Source organism: Chlamydotis macqueenii, chromosome W, assembly GCF_036417535.1.
Source record: "Chlamydotis macqueenii isolate bChlMac1 chromosome W, bChlMac1.mat, whole genome shotgun sequence".
NCBI lineage: Eukaryota > Metazoa > Chordata > Aves > Otidiformes > Otididae > Chlamydotis > Chlamydotis macqueenii.
Genome location: NC_141592.1, coordinates 7,372,469 through 7,390,285, shown reverse-complemented (window position 1 = coordinate 7,390,285; position 17,817 = coordinate 7,372,469). Strand labels below are relative to the sequence as shown.

The following is a 17,817-nucleotide window of genomic DNA, read 5'->3' as shown; positions in this document are numbered from 1 at the left end:
GACCAGACGTTGCTGCGCACGTGGCCAGCGCACACAACAAGGCCTGACCAGATGTTGCTGCGCGCGTGGCCAGCGCACTCAACAAGGCCTGTCAAATATGTGCTCTGCAGGCTAACAGCGGTTCTGTTTTGTAAAGCAGCATAGTGTACAGAATCTACATCAGTTAGCAGCGGTGATAGTACCGATGCAGTTGTATGCGTTTGCTGAGCAAGCCAACAGCCCAATTTATTTAGCGCAGCTAACGCCTGGGCACTTGCCACACCACGTGCAAAGACTGAAGCAGTGTCGTGGTTTTGTTAGTGAGGGGGGGGCCTAAGGTGGTAGCTTCTGTAGGAAACTGCTAGAAGTCGCTCCCCTTTGTTCAGTGGACTCGGCTGGGCCTAGGGCGGACCTGCTGCTGGCCAAGGCCGAGCCAACTGGTAGGAGAATGTTCCGTGATAATGCCTCTGTGATAACGTATTTAAGAAGGGGAAAACAGAAAAAAAACAGAGAGGAGAGAAGATGTGAAGAAGCTGAGCGAGGGCAGAGGCGCAGAGGGGGAGGCGCAGGCCTCACCCTCTGGCCTCTCGCCAGGCAGCCGACTGGGCCCAACTCAGCCCGGCCTGGCTGCAAGAAGTGGAGAGGAGATGAGAAGTGAATAAGATGTAAAAGAAGATCCTGAGAGACATCTACCAGCCTGTTGTGAGGAACAGCTGCAGACGCCAAGGTCAGTTCAGAACGAGGGGGAAGAGTAATGCTGCTCCTGGCCAAGATTCCCCTGCAACTCGTGGTGAAGACCATGGTGGAGCGGGTTGTCCCCCTGGAGGTCCACGGAGGGGCAGAGATCCACCTGCAGCCCGTGGAGGACCCCACGCCGGAGCACGTGGAGGCCTGAAGGAGGCTGTGGCCCGTGGAGGGCCCGCTGGGACAGCTGTTCTAGAGGGACTGCACCCCGTGGAAGAGATGACCCACGCCGGAGCAGTTCCACGAAGGACTGTGGCCCGTGGGAGGGACCCCCCGCTCGAGCAGGGGAGGAATGCGAGGAGTTCTTCCCCCGACGATGATACAGCGGTGTAAAACAACACGTGATGAACTGACCGCAACCCCCATTCCCTTCCCCCCCCTCCCCCCCCGTGCCGCTCGGGAGGGGAAGGTAGTAGAGATAATGTTAAGCCCGGGAAGAGGGAGGGGTGGGGGGAGGTTATCTTGTTCCCTGTCTCATTCTCCTGCTAATTTTAGAAATAAATGAATAGTTTTCCCCAAGTCGAGTCTGTTTTGCCCGTGACGGTAACTTTAAGGATTTCTCTCCGTCCTTATCTCAAACCTTGAGCCGTTTTTCTTATATCATCTCCTCCTATTCTCTTGGAGGGTGGGGGGAGTGAGAGAGAGACTGCGTAGTCTGGTCCCGATCGGGGCTGAACTACGACAATTACTTTCTCACAAGCGGCTTCAGTGATGTCCTTGAGGCCTGCTGCTCACAAACGTAACAATTCCATTCGGTCTGGATTGTTCACTAAGTGTCCCTGATACTCCAGGTATCCAACAGTTACCAGCATAAGCACTCACAGTTACCTGCATAAGCAGTTACCAGCGTATTGTCTTCCCTTTGTGAGAGTCTTACCACCCCAACTAAGCCGGAGACACCGCCGAGCAGGAGGATGATGATCAGCAGGGTCAGAGCAGAGAAGGGAGGTAGGTGCAGCACCCTCAGGGCGTCCCCTGTTGTTCGTAGAGTGAGCTCTGGGTCCTTTCTCTCTCTTCCACTCTGAGCTGCCTCTGTTTATCCCCTCAGCAGATTCAGTGGCAGAGTACTGACCAGGTGTTGGTGCACGCGTGGCCAGCGCATGCAGCAAGGCCTGCCAAGTACGTGCCCTGCTGGCTAACAGCGGTTCCCGGATAGCAGCAACATCCTGCTCAATAACAGCCCTCCTAGCTCCCCTCTCTGAGATAACAACCCTCCTAGCTCCCCTCTCTGAGATAACACCCCTCCTAGCTCCCCTCTCCAAGGTCGCGTTCTCGCAGCTGTGTGCAGCTTGTAATTTCCCACAGTGGCCCTACAAGGACCATCACTGAAATCCCGCACACACGCCACCGCGTGGTCCGTAGTTGGGACACTGTGGTATTCCACAACCCGTACTCTTAAGCGGTGTAAAGCTGTATCAACAATAGTCCACAACAATAAACCCACCCCCATGTCCATCCAGTGAACAGGTTCCATCCAGTTGCTTCCACTAATTGCTGGTTCAGTCGGCATATCTCTTGCAATTGTGCATGGATGGACTTTGAGTGGTCACTTAAGTTCATGCAACACAAACTGTCCAAGTTCTCACATCCATGTCCATGAGCTAGGAGTAAAAAGTCAATAGCAGTGCGATTTTGAGGCGTAGCGTGTCGTATACTATCTACAGCAAGTAACAAATCAGAAAAAGCTACACTAGTAGCGTTACTAGTAGATTTGAAATAGGTACAATTGTCTGCGTCCAATGTTCCCAGGATTCAAAGTTCTTGTGGGGGTAATGCAGGTGATTTACCCAGATACGGCAGCCAGCTGTCCCACTGGTTTATAAGTTCAGGCAACCCCTGGTGTTTTTATGAGTTCAGGCAACTGTGTAGCTGTGTTGGTGAACTCACTTGCAGTGAGGGGTACTCCTACCCAGCTTGTCGTAAATGGGTTCCGGGGAGTCGCTGTGCTGAGACAAAGGGTATCTTGTCCGGTCACCTTCTCCAATGTCACCCATACGTTTTACTCACAGGGGAAATGTGTATGCATAAACCTGTCAAAACAAAAACCAGACAAAACCAAGGTTAACATACCCCCTCCCTTTTGTCTTTTTTTGTCTTTTTTTTTTTCATCCTCTGCATTGTAATTGCTGTGCAGGTACACACAACCTGTTCGATTCACCTGTAAGGGCAATGGTAATGGCCTGTGAGTCATCAGCAGCCACCACTTCAGCTGCAACTGGTCCTGGCTGCCCAGGGGGGTGATACCAGACACGTGCACCCGCAATCATTTGCGATACAGGGTTGGGTTCAATGTGGAGTGGGGACATCATCCAGAAATACACAGATGACAAAAGACCTGCAAGGATCAGAATAAAGAGATCAAAATCCCCACTCGGTGGTCAATGCAAATTGAGTGCCACTCTCGTATTGCACCAGAGTGAGTGGTAATTTAATTGGCCTGGCTTGGTAATTTTTCATCAATAGGAGGGGTATTTTATCTCCTGCCACCGCGCGGTTGTTCAACACACGCACAGCAGTGGGCAGACGATCTACCCGTCCCATGCATTTTGTACCTCCTAATCTACGCAGTTGCTGTTTCAATAGGCCATTAAGGCGTTCCACCAATGAATAGTTTTCCCCAAGTCGAGTCTGTTTTGCCTGTGATGGTAACTTCAAGGATTTCTCCCTGTCCTTATCTCAAACCTCGAGCCATTTTTCTTATATTTTCTCTCCCTGTTCTCTCGGAGGGTGGGGGGAGTGAGAGAGAGACTGCGTAGTCTGGACCTGATCGGGGCTGAACTACGACAAGCAGCAATAATTTCACTTGGTTTCCAAAACCCTGTATTATCTTGGCAATCAGATTCAAAGCTATGCGTACTTCGTTTAGGCCTTTTATGCTGTCTGGGTTTTGATATGTGCTCGCGTGATTACACCATGCTGTGCCGTTGCAACGTATAGGTCTTAAAGCATTCACAATCATTACCCCTCTAGTAACATTAGCTCCTGAATAGTTAAAGAAAATAGGCAGAAGTCCATCTTTAGTGATCCCAAAAGTTCCATCTCTTGTAATTTAGCACTCGCGGCTGCTGTTGTTTTACACAGAGTTGCCGTCCTACCGCTATCTGATCTGGCAGATTGCCCAAGCATGTTCTGAAAGGCTTATTTGCAGATGATACAGACAGACAAATGGCGCCCCACCCTGTGGCACCAGCCATAGTTACCCGCACGTTTGTTCCCTCCGTGACTGATGCCCATGGAGCTGCCACACAGCTTGTTAAGAATCCGACAAACGCAAGGCGGCTTGGAGCGCTGGCCGTACCCATCGTGCAGGGATCCACTTGTTCGCTGCTCCTGTAGAGACACAAGCGTATCCTTTCCCCCACGTCATAAGAGGGAATGGTCCTTCCCAATTACCTGTTTCCAGATTCTTATTTTCACTTTTTTTCTTTTTTGGCTCCATTCCCTGCACCTGCTCATTAACGAGACTTGGAAAGCCAGACAGTGTCCTTGGTCTCATTAACAACAACCCTTATCATCAGAGCATTTTTATCAACATTCTTCACATACAAAACCCAAAGCTTCTAAGAGGAAAATTAACTCCATCCCTGCTAAAACCAAGACAGTATTCATCCCTTATTCCACACCATTTACTTCATGCTTATACACACACACACAAACACGCCACCTCTATAACAAGGAAGCTCCAAAGACTGAAGGCTCCTTTTCTGGATCTATGGGACCTGGATCAAAGGGATTTTCTGGCTCGCTGTTAGTCTTTGTTTCCATGGACGAAGGAGCAGACGGGGTAACGGGTGCTGTTGAATCTCCTTTCTGCGTGTGATTCTTCAAGGCTTCAAACATTACACGCCACACCGGTAATAGCCTTTGAGCAGCAGGGTCACCCCACGTTGCACAGTCCCACAGTCCAATACCTATGGTGTTCCAGGAGCCCACCGTATATAGATTACAGAGGTTTGCGTCTGATACGTGAGCGGACACCCAAGTCAACAAGCTCTTCAGGTCAGTGTTATTAATAGCACAGTTCTGTTCTTCTAACACTTTTGTTAGACTCGTTAAAACTGATTTATGTTCCTTTGAAGCAGTGCTTCTCGTCGTTCTGGTCTGGAGGACCGCGGCTCTATCACCCGCCGCTTTATCCTTGGTCTCGGGGACCGCGGCTCTTTTCCCCACCGGGAAAGCGCTCGGACCCCGCTCCGCGCCCCGCGACTCCTTGGGCGCCACCTCGAAACTGGCTCCCGCCTCACTATCGCCCCTCCGCGAATCCACAAGCGGTGGAGCCGATGGGGCAGAAGGAGAGACAGAGGGCATTTCTGTGTCCTCGTATTTGGGGGGTTGTTCTTTCGGGTCAGGCTCCTCCGGCAAGGAAGGCGTGATACACGGGGGAGTACACCCAAATTCCATCGCCCCTCTACCACCATCAGAGGCTCCCGGCCAAACGAGGCAGACCACCGGAGCGCCACCCCCTGTCCCCTCCGCGCCGTCTCGAGCCCGTTCGTCCCCCTCCCCTTCCGAGGGCCGCCCTTCTTTGATTGCAGTTAAAGCCGCAACCCACACTTGGCGCGCCTCTCGAGCCTTAGCCAGCAGTCTTTTCACCGAACCTAAGGTCTCCAGCCGCGTCGCCACACCCTTCGTTCCGACCCCCCCTTCTTCCAGTAACTCTTTCCCCGCCGCCTGTAACCGCGCCACGTCCATCACCTCTCCCGGCTTGTTAATCAAGCCCCTTTTCTGCATCCATAGGATGAACTCCGTCAACGGTGCCCTGTGCACCGGACAATTCACATCTTTACCCAACGCCTTTAATACCTTCACTGTATCAGAGATGGACGCCATCCTAACAGCAGGCAGGCACGACCGCCACGTGGCCCCAGCTCAAAAGCGTCCGGACCTGTCTCACGTCGGGGTCACCACTTGCCGGCTCTCTTGCCAGCAAACCAACCCAGGACGCACCGGAGCCCCGCCCCGGGGAAAGCGGGGCATCGCACGGATACCGCCAAGCCAAGCCTTCAATTTAATGCTGCGCAACACAGGGTTAAATACCCGCACACCCGCTACGCACGCGAACGCACCCGCCCCCTGCGCCCATGGACTTATCCGTGCCCACCACGCACCTACCCCTACACTCGTGGCCTTATCCGTGCCCACCACATACGCGGACGCACCTGCCCCCTGCGCTCATGGACTTACCCGTGCCCACCACGTACGTGGACGCACCTGCCCCCTGCGCTCATGGACTTATCCGTGCCCACCACGTACGTGGACGCACCTGCCCCCTGCACTTGTGGACTCATCCGCGTCCAGTGCGTGAATCGCCACGGACCGCCCCTCCTGCATACATGCAGCCCTGCTAATGTTACCCCACAGAAGAATTTGTTTGGTTTCTTCTTTTTCTCTCCATGTTGCCACCAACTAGCAACTCTTGTAAACTGAGTGTATGTGGATGCCATAGGGGTGTGAGTGGAGGTCTGCGTTATGTCCACAGTGACCACGAGTAAATGACATAGCTCTGGATTCCTCTTCCCACCATCCTTGACACCTACCTAGACTCTTTTCTCTTGGACACATATTCACAAGCCCAACCGTTTGGGTTTTCTCCTGGTTTATTGACATGAGCTCGGAGCAGGAGCCGTATGTACCAGTGCTGGCCGCGGGGCTAACTGACTTGCTGGTCTTCTCCTCCACACAGGCGAGCTCAAGAGCGCATGTCCATTCAGCCTCACCGGCTACACCCCAGCTTTGACTTCAGCCACCAACTGCAAACTCCACAACCCATGGGGCCCCAGCCCAGGTATTTAGCTGAAGGCACAGACTGGTAAGTCTTCCACATTTCACTAATGCATTGAATGAGGTGTTTAAAATGTCCTGGTGAGGCTGCAAGGGTTGGTAAATGTCATCACGGACCAATGCTTTCATGAAAACTAATGGTGCAGTTCAACAAATACAATGTGGAGAGTGTGCAATGAGAAAGCTCATCTCTGGGAGGGCCATGAGTGTGTGCTAAAACCTTTATACCTGTATATGACAACATTGAGGCATCGATGTTGCCCATAACTCTCCATCCATGACTGCAGAGTGCTGCCAAACATTAATCTTCCCCCAAGAGCTTTTCCTGATGCAGGGCACAGCCAGGGTCTTTTTTCCTGTAGACCAATGTCTCTGCCTGAACTAGAACTTCTGCTGTCTGCCAGGCACTCAAAAAAAGTGGCCACAATGTTTTCTGCGGTCTAAATTAGGGAGCACGGTGCTGCCCTGCCCCGCAGGGTGGTGTGAATGAATTAATAGTTTTTAATCATTCTCTCACTGTAGTGTCTGATATCCTGGAAAAGCCAAGCAGGGAATTGATCCTTTTGTTTTCAGAGCAGGTTTTGAGCTCCTGCACAGTTAATAAGGTACTGGGCCCTACTTGGAAGAATAAGAAAGTAAAAACATACCTCTCAGTAGCTGATTGTTAGCTGAGCAAAGTCCATTCTGTGCACTGAATGGAAAAAAATATCACATGAACATATAATTAGAGACAATCGCAATGTGTATGCACAAGGGAACGGAAAGAAAATGTCACAGGAAATCTTAATTATGGCATTTCCTAACACCTGAGTGCTTTGCTCTGCAAATGCAGAGCCCTTTTAACACAGGGGTATTTTTCCCCCTCTGGGGTAATAATATACATCTTAAAATATGGCCAGATCCTTCTGCCATTTTATTCTCAGATGTTCCCATTACTGGTACCACCATGAGCTGAATTTGACTGGGATGATATTGTTCAGATCAGTTTGCAAAGTGATTCACATACCATCTGGATAGAGCCATTCTTTCTGCCTATCTTTCAGCACAGAGTGTTTAATTATAATCATTAGAAGGATCTGATAAAGCACTGCTTTATGTTTCCCTCCTCCTCCCTCCTTTTTCCCCTCTGTGTTGCTCCGTCGCTGTATAGAACCTAAGGAGTGGGGATGAGAGAAATCATATACTGTGTATATATATTTGGGTGACTCACTTCCCCTTGGGGCACGTGTACAGTTTTGCCCAGTGACAGATACAAAAACTTTCCTCTAATGTGTTACCACCACAAGAGCAGCAGCGGCGCTCGCTTGGAGGCAGTAGGTGGTAGGCACTGTCGTGGGAAATAGGGATGGATGGAAGATCTGAAGGTGATCAGTCATCTTGGACAGCCCAATCTCCATTAAAATCTTCTGGTGAAGAAGAAATAAACTCCCATTTGGTTCCTTAAATCATCTTCTGCATACACATTTAGTGACGACCATCCAACCTATTATCTAGAGCCTTATCCTGCACTTTTTGGTTGCTGGCAGCCCACGTGCTGTAGGCATTACAGCTCTGGAACCTCACATCTGAGCATCAAGATGCTGTGCAGTCGTCCACATAGCACAAGCTAGAAGGTGATGGTTGGTTTTGGTTTTCTTCAGCTAATGTGCTCTGCTTATTCACCCTCAAAGTATGGGAAAACACCGTTCCATGCAGTATTCTGCTTTGAGCACTTCTACAGACCCACAGCACCACTTCAGGAACTTCGACATCCGATTTTAAGGCTCTAGATGCACCGGTGCACAAACAGTTCAGCAGTGCTGTTATTGCAATTACTTGTGCAAGTTAATAATGGCTATTCATCTTTGAGAGTTCTCTTCAGTCATTGAACTCAAAGCACTCAGCAGATTATCGCATCTATTTTGTAGACAGGGAATATGGGAAGGCAGAGAGGAAACCGTCAAGGCCATGCAACAGGCCAGTGGCAGAGCTAGGAATGGACCCAAAGCTTGCAGATTTCCAGTCAAGCCTTCCATCCACCTGGGAACAGTCTTCAGCAATGGGATAAATCTCCAAAATTGTGACATAGGAGCTGGAAAATGCCCAGTCCTGCAGATTCTCACCCTGGTTGTGTTCCTGCCAGTCGCCTGATGTGTTTTATCCTCTGCCACTTTGATCTGTCTAGGACATGGCTAGCACAGGGCCAGCAAAGATAGTCCCTGTCTTTGATTCTTCTTGGTGAGGGGGGTCTTATTAGAGAGCCAAAGAGAATCTCCACCCTTTATTGGATGCGGGGAGGAATATTATCACCAAGGATGAGGAAAAGGCTGAGGTACTTAGTGCCTTCTTTGCCTCAGTCTTTAATAGGTGGACCAGTTATCCCCAGGGTGTTCAGCCCCCTGAGCTGGAAGACTGGGACAGAGAGCGGAATGAAACCCCCACAATCCAGGAGGAAGTGGTTATCGACCTGCTACGTCACCTGGACATGCACAAGTCTATGGGGCCGGACGGGATCCACCCGAGGCTACTGTGGGAGCTGGCAGGGGAGCTTGCCAAGCCACTCTCCATCATCCATCAACAGTCCTGGTTAACAGGGGAGGTCCCAAATGACTGGAGGTTTGCCCATCTACAAGAAGGGCCGGAAGGAGGATCCGGGGAACTACAGGCTTGTCAGCCTGACCTCGGTGCTGGGGAAGATTATGGAGCGGTTCATCTTGAGTGTGCTCACCTGGCACATGCGGGACAACCAGGGGATCAGGCCCAGTCAGCATGGGTACATGAAGGGCAGGTCCTGCTTGACCAACCTGATCTCCTTCTATGACCAGGTGACCCGCCTAGTGGATGATGGGAAGGCTGTGGATGTTATCTACCTGGACTTTAGAAAAGCCTTTGATACCATCTCCCACAGCATTCTCCTAGAGAAGCTGGCGGCTCATGGCTTGGATAGGTGTACCCTGCGACGGTTAAAAACTGTCTGGATGGCCGAGCCCAGAGAGTTGTGGTGAATGGAGTTAAATCCAGTTGGTGGCTGGTCACAAGCGGTGTTCCCCAGGGCTCAGTGCTGGGGCCAGTTCTGTTTCATATCTTTATTAACAATCCGGATGAGGGGATTGAGTGCTCCCTCAGTAAGTTTGCAGATGACACCAAACTGGAGTGTCGATCTGCTCAAGGGTAGGAAGGCTCTGCAGAGGGATCTGGACAGGCTGGACTGATGGGCTGAGATGAACTGTATGAGGTTCAACAAGGCCAGGTGCCAGGCCCTGCACTTGGGTCACAACAACCCCATGCAACCCTACAGGCTTGGGGAAGAGTGGCTGGAAAGCTGCCCAGCAGAAAGGAACCTGGGGGTGTTGGCAGACAGCAGACTGAACATGAGCCAGCAGTGTGCCCAGGTGGCCCAGAAGGCCAACAGCATTCTGGCTTGCATCAGAAATAGTGTGGCCAACAGGAGTAGGGAAGTGATTGTGCCCCTGTACTCGGCACTGGTGAGGCTGCACCTCGAATACTGTGTGCAGTTTTGGGCCCCTCAGTACCAGAAGGACATTGAGTTGCTGGAGTGTGTCCAGAGAAGGGCAACAAAACTGGTGAGGGGTCTGGAGCACAAGTCTTACGAGGAGCAGCTGAGGGAACTGGGATTGTTTAGCCTGGAGAAGAGGAGGCTGAGGGGAGACCTCATTGCTCTCTACAACTACCTGAAAGGAGGTTGTAGGGAGGCGGGTGTTGGTCTCTTCTCCCAAATAACTTGTGATAGGACAAGAGGAAATGGCCTCAAGTTGCGGCTGTGGAGGTTTAGGTTGGATATTAGAAAACACTTCTTTACTGAAAGAGTGGTCAGGCACTGGAACAAGCTGCCCGGGGAAGTGGTGGAGTCACCATCCCTGGAGGTGTTCAAAGAATGTGTAGACATGGCACTTTGGGACATGGTTTAGTAAGCATGGTGGTGTTAGGTTGACGGTTGGACTTGATGATCTTGGAGGTCTCTTCCAACCTTAAGATTCTATGATTAGGGGATACTAAAGCACTGGAGCTACTGCCTGGTATACAGGCTGTTCTGGGTAAAGGATTCCTGCATTTACTGTCCCCTCACATCTGTTATCTGCTGTTAGGCAAAGGCAGTTTCACAGCTGCTGGAGGATACATCTGGGTTGCTCCTAACAAGCCATGGCCCTCGCTGCTGCTGTCCTCCACGGAGGGGAACAGAAGTTCGAGGCTGAGATGGGAAGCCACCCCTGTGCTCTAATTAACTTTGCTTTGGCAAACGTGAAGACAGTGGTTATTATAGCGCTGGCTTTTGTAATTATGATAAAGTGAATGACATTCAAAGCACTTGTTAGCTGAGAGACTCTTTGCCTGGAGAGATGAGGGATCAGCTAATTGAATTATAGATGGAGATGCTGCATTAGGTCTCCTCCCGTCCCCTGCAGCATGGAGATGGAGTTTGCAGTTTGTCTCTGCGTGCTGGATTGGGCAGAGCTGTGGTGTTTGCTGGAATCTTGGTCATGCCAAATCCCGGGAGTGAGCTGAGTTGCTTTTCTGGAGAGATAAGGTGCCCAAACTTACCAAACTGAGCCCCAACCTGGATGAATATCTCGCTTTGCTTGCCTGGGCCAGGCTGTGTGCGGGCAAGTGGGACCATTGGGGAGGTCCTGCTTCATTGGCATTGACACGGTTTCCTACAGCAATCTCATCCAGAAATTTTTTAAAACCTTTATATTTTCTGCAAAAATAGCAATTCTGGAGTTCCCTGAGGCTAGGTTCATGTGAGGTGCAGTCTCCTTTGTCTCCCCAGGTCCTACCATGACCTGGGCTGGGAGATGTCCAAGGAGAGCACAGGCACATCAAAAAGCCCCTGGATGGTGCCTAGCTGGCTCCTAACAACTACCCAGAATGGTTCATCAGTGTGTCCCCTGAGTATTGGGCTGTATTCCTGCAAAATATTAAAGGCAAAATGTAATTGTTGGTAGTGATGGCAGCAGAGGCAGGACCTGGTCTGGTTGAGTTGAGTTACCAAGCCTGGGTAGCCATCAGAGCCACCAAGATGCTCTTGCTCTGAAATTGGCATGCTGCATCTGTGCAGCTCTTGACCCCGACTAACACAAATGCTAAAAATTGGCATAAAAACAATGCCTCACTCCTTCGTGCTGCCCTGGTGGATGATTGCTCAAATTGGAGGAAACTCTCTTCCAAGCAGTGGCATCACCCCAGGATGAGGAACCCACAGCAGCCCAGAGCCCACCAGTGGAGGTTGCTCTGCGAGCATGATCTGACTCGCTGTAAGCCATACAACAAAACCATGCAGTCAAAGCTGTATCTTCATCCTCACACCCACAGGGACCTCAGCATCGATGCGGGACTGACTCACACCCAGTTCCAGGTCCGACCAGTCCCTCAGCCCTATCAACATTACTTAGCTACCCCTCGGATGCACCATTTCTCCCGAAGCACATCCTCGACACAGATGGTAAGTGAAACGCTTTTACCGAGAAATGTTTTATGCATTGTCTGCCAGAAGGCAGTCAAAATAAAGGCTACTATCTTTCTATCACCTGTCTTCTGCAAATATCTCCGGCCATGGGAGGGAGTGTCTGAAAGGATAATGTTGCATCATTGCACTCTGGATTAGAGAAAGGAAAGAAAAGCTCAGCTGCTCTGGAAAGATTCAGTCCATCACATGCAGCACCATGCTCACAAGCTGGTCTGCAAAACCCGGGCAGGATGTGAGAGACTCAGCAGCTATTACTAATAATATTATTGATGCTGGAACAATTTGTGAGCTCCCAGGACTTTTTGTATGCAGAAGGATTGGCAGTAGGTGACTCCCTTCCCTGGGCTCAGCCCCGAGGGCCATCCCTCATCACATCACTGCTCTCTACACCAGCCTTGATGCCATCTGTAAAGGTTTTGCATGCCCTCCTGCACAGGCAGAGATGGGGTTTGACGAGAAGGTGGGCTGACTGGCACCCTTCTCCTAGCAGGATGCTGTGTTTGGAGCTGAGCCATGCCAAGCACTGCTAATTCTTACAGCATCCTCAGAAATCCCACAAGGGTGTTTTTTCCTTGTGCCCGTAATTGGACCCTGACACCTGTGGCTTAAAAAATCAAAGCCTGGATGAAGAGAAATCCACCCATTTAAAACTAAATAAAATAAAATCTCTTTTTAAGCTAATCCACGTTAAGAGTTTGGAACTGCAATGTTATAGATGCAACAGGAATAACAGACAGTTTATTCAGAAGAAATGTATGTTCTTAGTTATCATTTATAGGAGATCTATTTAATAAAACCTCTTTTTTTTTGTTATTAAAAGGCTTCCATTGGGGAAGGTGTCATTCTGCTCTTTCATTTTGAGTTTTTAAAGCACTAGATTTAAATCAGGGTACACAGGGGATTTTTAAGTGCAAGTACAGGTGGCTTTATTTTTCTCCCTCACTTCTCACAGGTTGTTCACGAAATCAGAAATTACCCTTATCCTCAGCTGCAGTTACTTGCTCTTCAGGGACTGAACCCAAGCAGGCACACATCCGCTGTGCGGGAGAGCTACGAAGTATGTATCTCAAGGAGTGGAATTATTAAATTTTTAAGAGCTAGGAATCTGTGCAAGCTCTGGCATAGACTTGTAAGACTGTTTTGTGGCCTGGCAGTTGCATTGAGTCTTGCAGCAATTTTAGTAATAACTGGGAGACAAAGGGGTTGGGTGGGTTTAGTAAAAGACAGTTTACTCCAGTGTGCCTGCGCCTGGCTCGGATTGAGTCTGGCTCACTTCATGTCTGTGAACAAAGTGCTTCAGTTTTGCAGGATTTTGTTTCCCAGCCTGTCAAAGAGCTAAGATTCCACCCTAATTTCTGAAATATTGGATATCCAGCTCTTTGCCTTGAGCCCTTAGTTACTAGCCCAAGAGCCAGGGCTCAGATTCATCATTAAAACATGGCTAATTTGGGTTTGATGGACATTTCCACCAAGAAAGGGCAGGAGGGAGCCTTGGTCCCCAGCAGGTGGGGTGAGATGGTGGGACCTCATGCCCCGGGAGCAATACTGATGGTGCTTTGCTGCTGTTCCTGCACTGCAGGAACTGCTGCAGCTGGAGGACAGGCTGGGCAGTGTGAGCCGGGGCGCCGTCCAGAACACCATCGAGAGGTTCACCTTTCCCCACAAGTACAAGAAGGTGAGCACCCCGAAACCATGACACCCTCTCAGTTGGCCAGGGGTTATGGGCATGGAGCAGACAGAAGGAAGGACTTTGGTGGGTCACAATCCTCAGGGTTGGCAAACTGATGCAGTCAATATTCCCTGAAATGGAGGAGGAACGTAAAATCCAGAATTGGTGCTTTAATATCTTGTGGGGCTCCTGGGCTGAAGCAATGGTGTAGCTCAGCTGGCTATTTCTCACTTCTAGGCTAGGAAGCTGCTGGCCAAATTTTCAAAAGGGTCTCAACCTTCTCCCACCCAGCAGGTGCAATTTCCCCCCAGTCCGCACCTGGTAAGAAAGTGCACACACCAAGGGGGCTTTGTGCATGCACCCCACCCCATTCTGCATGCAAGCGGCGCTGCCTGCGCGCTCTGCCATGAGGGCGCTGGCTCCATGGCGTGAGGGAGCTTGTCCTCCTCTCATTTTGCAAGAGTTGTCTCCTCTGTTGGAGCTGTTCTCCTGCCTGTAAGGAAATGGGTGCCATGTTTTTGGGTCACGCTAAATACAAAATGGGAAAAGTGCTTGTTTGCATAGTAATTTCGCATGTTGGTCATTCCTGGCTGGGCAGTAACAAGTAGGTATGTTGCGTTGTCCAAGTTGGAAGTGAGTCAACTCCTGCTGCGCTTATTTCTGACCGCATCTCCAGTGGATCCAGAAAAATGATATTAATAGGAATGGATGTGTGAGGGGAAGAGAAAAGGGGAGAGCTGACAGGCTAAGCACTGCCCCATGGCATGGTGTGGGGCTGGACCAGTGGCCAAGCTGGCATGGGGCACAGTGGTTGCCCTTCCTGGCAGTGGTGGCCCCAAATGCTTTGGGATCTTCAGGAGAAGACTCCAGCAAAGGAGACTACGGGGCCATCCCCACTGCAAGGAGGAGGTGGCGGGGGGCTGTGTTAGGGCAGCAGAGGACAGGCTGCTCCTTGGGGCACTACTACCAGCCCCACTGCCCCCAGCCCCAGAAGGAGACATGCCAACTAGCAGCATGTTGGTGGCATCCTCCCCTCACTGGCTGTTTTGGCTGGGCTGGCTTCCTCAAGCTGGAGGATCTGGCTGATAAGACAAAGCTCTTATTATTTGCCTTCCTGCAACTACCCAGGCTTGGGAGAGCATTAGAAAGACAAGTCCTAACCAAATTATTTCTTTAACCTTGCTGCAGAGAAGACCGCAGGAGGGCAAAGCTGAGCAAGAGGATGGAGAGGAGTCAGACACTGACGAGAAATGCACAATCTGTCTATCCATGCTTGAAGACGGAGAAGACGTCAGGTATGATTCTTCCATCTCCTTCTCTGCCTCTTGATGACATCTGAGTTGTGTTTATTAGGATTAATACTGCTGTGCGCTGGTGGGGTTGTCCCTGTTCTTGTCCTGACAAACTTACTTGGGCTGCTGCAGGGTCTGGGAAACCAAATGCTATTTAGATGGACATTGGTATGGGCTGTAGGTAAGAAGAGCTCTGCAGAAGCATGAGGGACAAGTTTTTATAGTGTTTCCTGGGATCACCTGCTTCAAGGCTGTGCCAGGTGGCAAATGTCAGAGAAGGATGGGTCCCAGGTCTCAGACAGCCATCTGCAGCTCGAGGACATCAACATCTGAGCTTGACAAATGACTAAAGTATGATAAAAGGGAATGTGGGTGTGAAGTCCAGGGGAGTTTGGTTTGTGGCCAGGATGGAGCTGCTTTATTGTAGAATAAGTAAGATTACTCCACCCGCACGGTCTCAGGGAGCCATCCTGAGCCAACAACAGAGCCCAGATTATCCCTCACAGATGTCCCCAGGCTCACGTCAGCCGCTGTTTGGGGGCAAGGCACTCCCAAAGGTCCGGTACTGCCTGCCAGAAAACCCAGGCTGGGAAGGTCCCGCTGATCTGCTAACATGGGCACGAGGGTATGCTTGTATCTCCACAGGTGCGGGGACCCAATGGATCCCGGCCCGGTTGGTACAGCCGTGGCTGGAGGATCGGCAGGGTGACCGAGTGGCTCCGCGCTCTCCAGCTCACCCTAGTGGGATTGATCCTGATTGTGAGTCTGGGAGCGGTTCACAAACTGCGCCGACTCTACTCAGGTTTGCATAGCGCATGGCCTGTTGGGCTCTTGGGAATGCCAACCGCACAGCCCTCGCCATATCTGAACCGGCGACTGCTTTAGCAGCACACGACGAAGGACTGACACAAATGAAGTTGGCATTAGATCATGCCCTTGCGAGGCCCGGCATCGGTTGCAGCGACCTAGAGGGAGTCCTAGGTCTCCAGGGTTACTGCTGTTTGGACTTCAGCAAGAACGCCTCCTCGGCCTTGGAGAAGACGCATGCGCATGCTGCCCAGTCGGTATTCAACATCAAAGCCCTAAAAGGACTGGGGGTAGTTTCCAGACCTGTTTGGTTTACCTAGATGGCTAAGAAATATTGTGTCCATAGGTCTGACGATCCTAGCAGTTGCTTTGATAATGCTTTGTTTGTTTCCCTTATTGTTATGGTCCTTGCATGCTATGATTGAGGGGTCACTAGGCGACTATCCATGATCAACTATGTTATGGCGGCATCCGCCCCAGAGTACCAGCCATTAGACCAGGATGATTTAGCATAGAGGGGGGAATTGTGGGGTAACATTAGCAGGGCTGCATGTATGCAGGAGGGGCGGTCCATGGCGATTCACGCACTGTACGCAGATGAGTCCACAAGTGCAGCGGGCAGGTGCGTCCATGCACGTGGTGGGCACGGATAAGTCCATGGGCGCAGGGGCAGGTGCTTGGCGGGCACGGATGGGTCCATGGGCGCAGGGGGCGGGTGCGGTCACGTGCGTAGCGGGTGTACGGGTATTTAACCCTGTGTTGCGCAGCATTAAATTGAAGGCTTGGCTTGACGGTATCCGTGCGATGCCCTGCTTTCCCTGGAGCGGGGCTCCGGTGTGTCCTGGGTTGGTTTGCTGGCAAGTGAGCCAGCAGAAGGTAGTAGAGATAATGTTAAGCCCGGGAAGAGGGGAGGGGTGGAGGGAGGTTATCTTGTTCCCTGTCTCATTATCCTGCTTTGTGTTTAGTAATAAATGAATAGTTTTCCCCAAGTTGAGGCTGTTTTACCCGTAACAGTAACTTTAAGGATTTTCTCCCTGTCCTAATCTCAAACCTCGAGCTGTTTTTCTTATATTATCTCTCTCTATTCCCTCGGAGGGTGGGGGGAGCAGGAGAAAGACTGCGTAGTCTGGTCCCGATTGGGGCTAAACTACGATAGGGCTGAGGGGGGAGAGTGCTGGTATGGGGTCAGTAACCTCACTGATTCCCATGAAGGCAAATGAAAAAAAGTCTGCTTTTTGCTTGTGAAGACTTCAGACATGCCCCTTGTTTTTGCAAAACTCAACTCCACCCTGGCTCTGGGGAGTTATTCTCTTACTACAACAACTAATGTTACAAAAGTAATAAGGCAAGAGAGGAGTTTTTCCAAGGGCTGGATTTGCATTGAGCTGCTAAAACCAACACGTTCTTGGCCAAGGGGAGAACTGAGGAGGAGAAAAGCCAAAATTGTCCTAGGACTGTGCCTTTTGCAGGGCTCAAGCAATCTCTGCCTGCTGGGGAAGATCTCCCTTAAGGTGTTGGGCAGATGTACAGCTCTTGCATCCCCTGCCACTCTCTACCTTTTTTTTTTAATTTTTTTTTCTCTTTGTTTCTTAATCAGTGTGATTTTAGTGCACATGCTTTCAGTCAAAACCAAAAATGTAGATGAGAAGCAAGAGCAAAGGACAAGGATGGTGATACTCAGCAGGAGTCTTCAAAACCAGACTATCTTATCATCTCTGTGGTCCCCATCATTTTAGGAGTCCAATGAAGTGCTGCACTTAAGAAAGCACTTGACTGCTACCAGTGAAAAACAAGTATAACTAAGGAGTCCTCTGTCGTGTTGGATGCTGGGAGGGACTGGTTGTTTCTTGCTGCAGGACACAGAGAATTGTTTGAAAACCTCTATGAAATTATTATGAAACATTTTTTACAGCATCATATCATAGAATCATAGAATCATAGAATGGTTAGGGTTGGAAGGGACCTTCAAAGGTCATCTAGTCCAACCCCCTGCAAGGAGCAGGGACATCTCCAACCAGATCAGGTTGCTCATCCAACCTGGCCTTGAATGTTTCCAGGGATGGGGCATCCACCACCTCTCT

General features: G+C 50.5%; 1 protein-coding gene across 1 annotated transcript; it reads left to right on the top strand.

The window, feature by feature from the left end:
• The first annotated feature begins 6,328 nt into the window (after positions 1 to 6,328).
• On the top strand, positions 6,329 to 14,966 carry LOC147596571 (E3 ubiquitin-protein ligase ARK2C-like). Its single transcript, XM_086769458.1, has 7 exons — positions 6,329 to 6,348; positions 6,407 to 6,532; positions 11,815 to 11,944; positions 12,921 to 13,025; positions 13,548 to 13,643; positions 13,875 to 13,958; positions 14,826 to 14,966. The coding sequence occupies exons 1-7, from the start codon at positions 6,329 to 6,331 to the stop codon at positions 14,964 to 14,966; spliced, it is 702 nt and encodes a 233-aa protein (XP_086625584.1).
• The last annotated feature ends 2,851 nt before the right edge of the window (positions 14,967 to 17,817 follow it).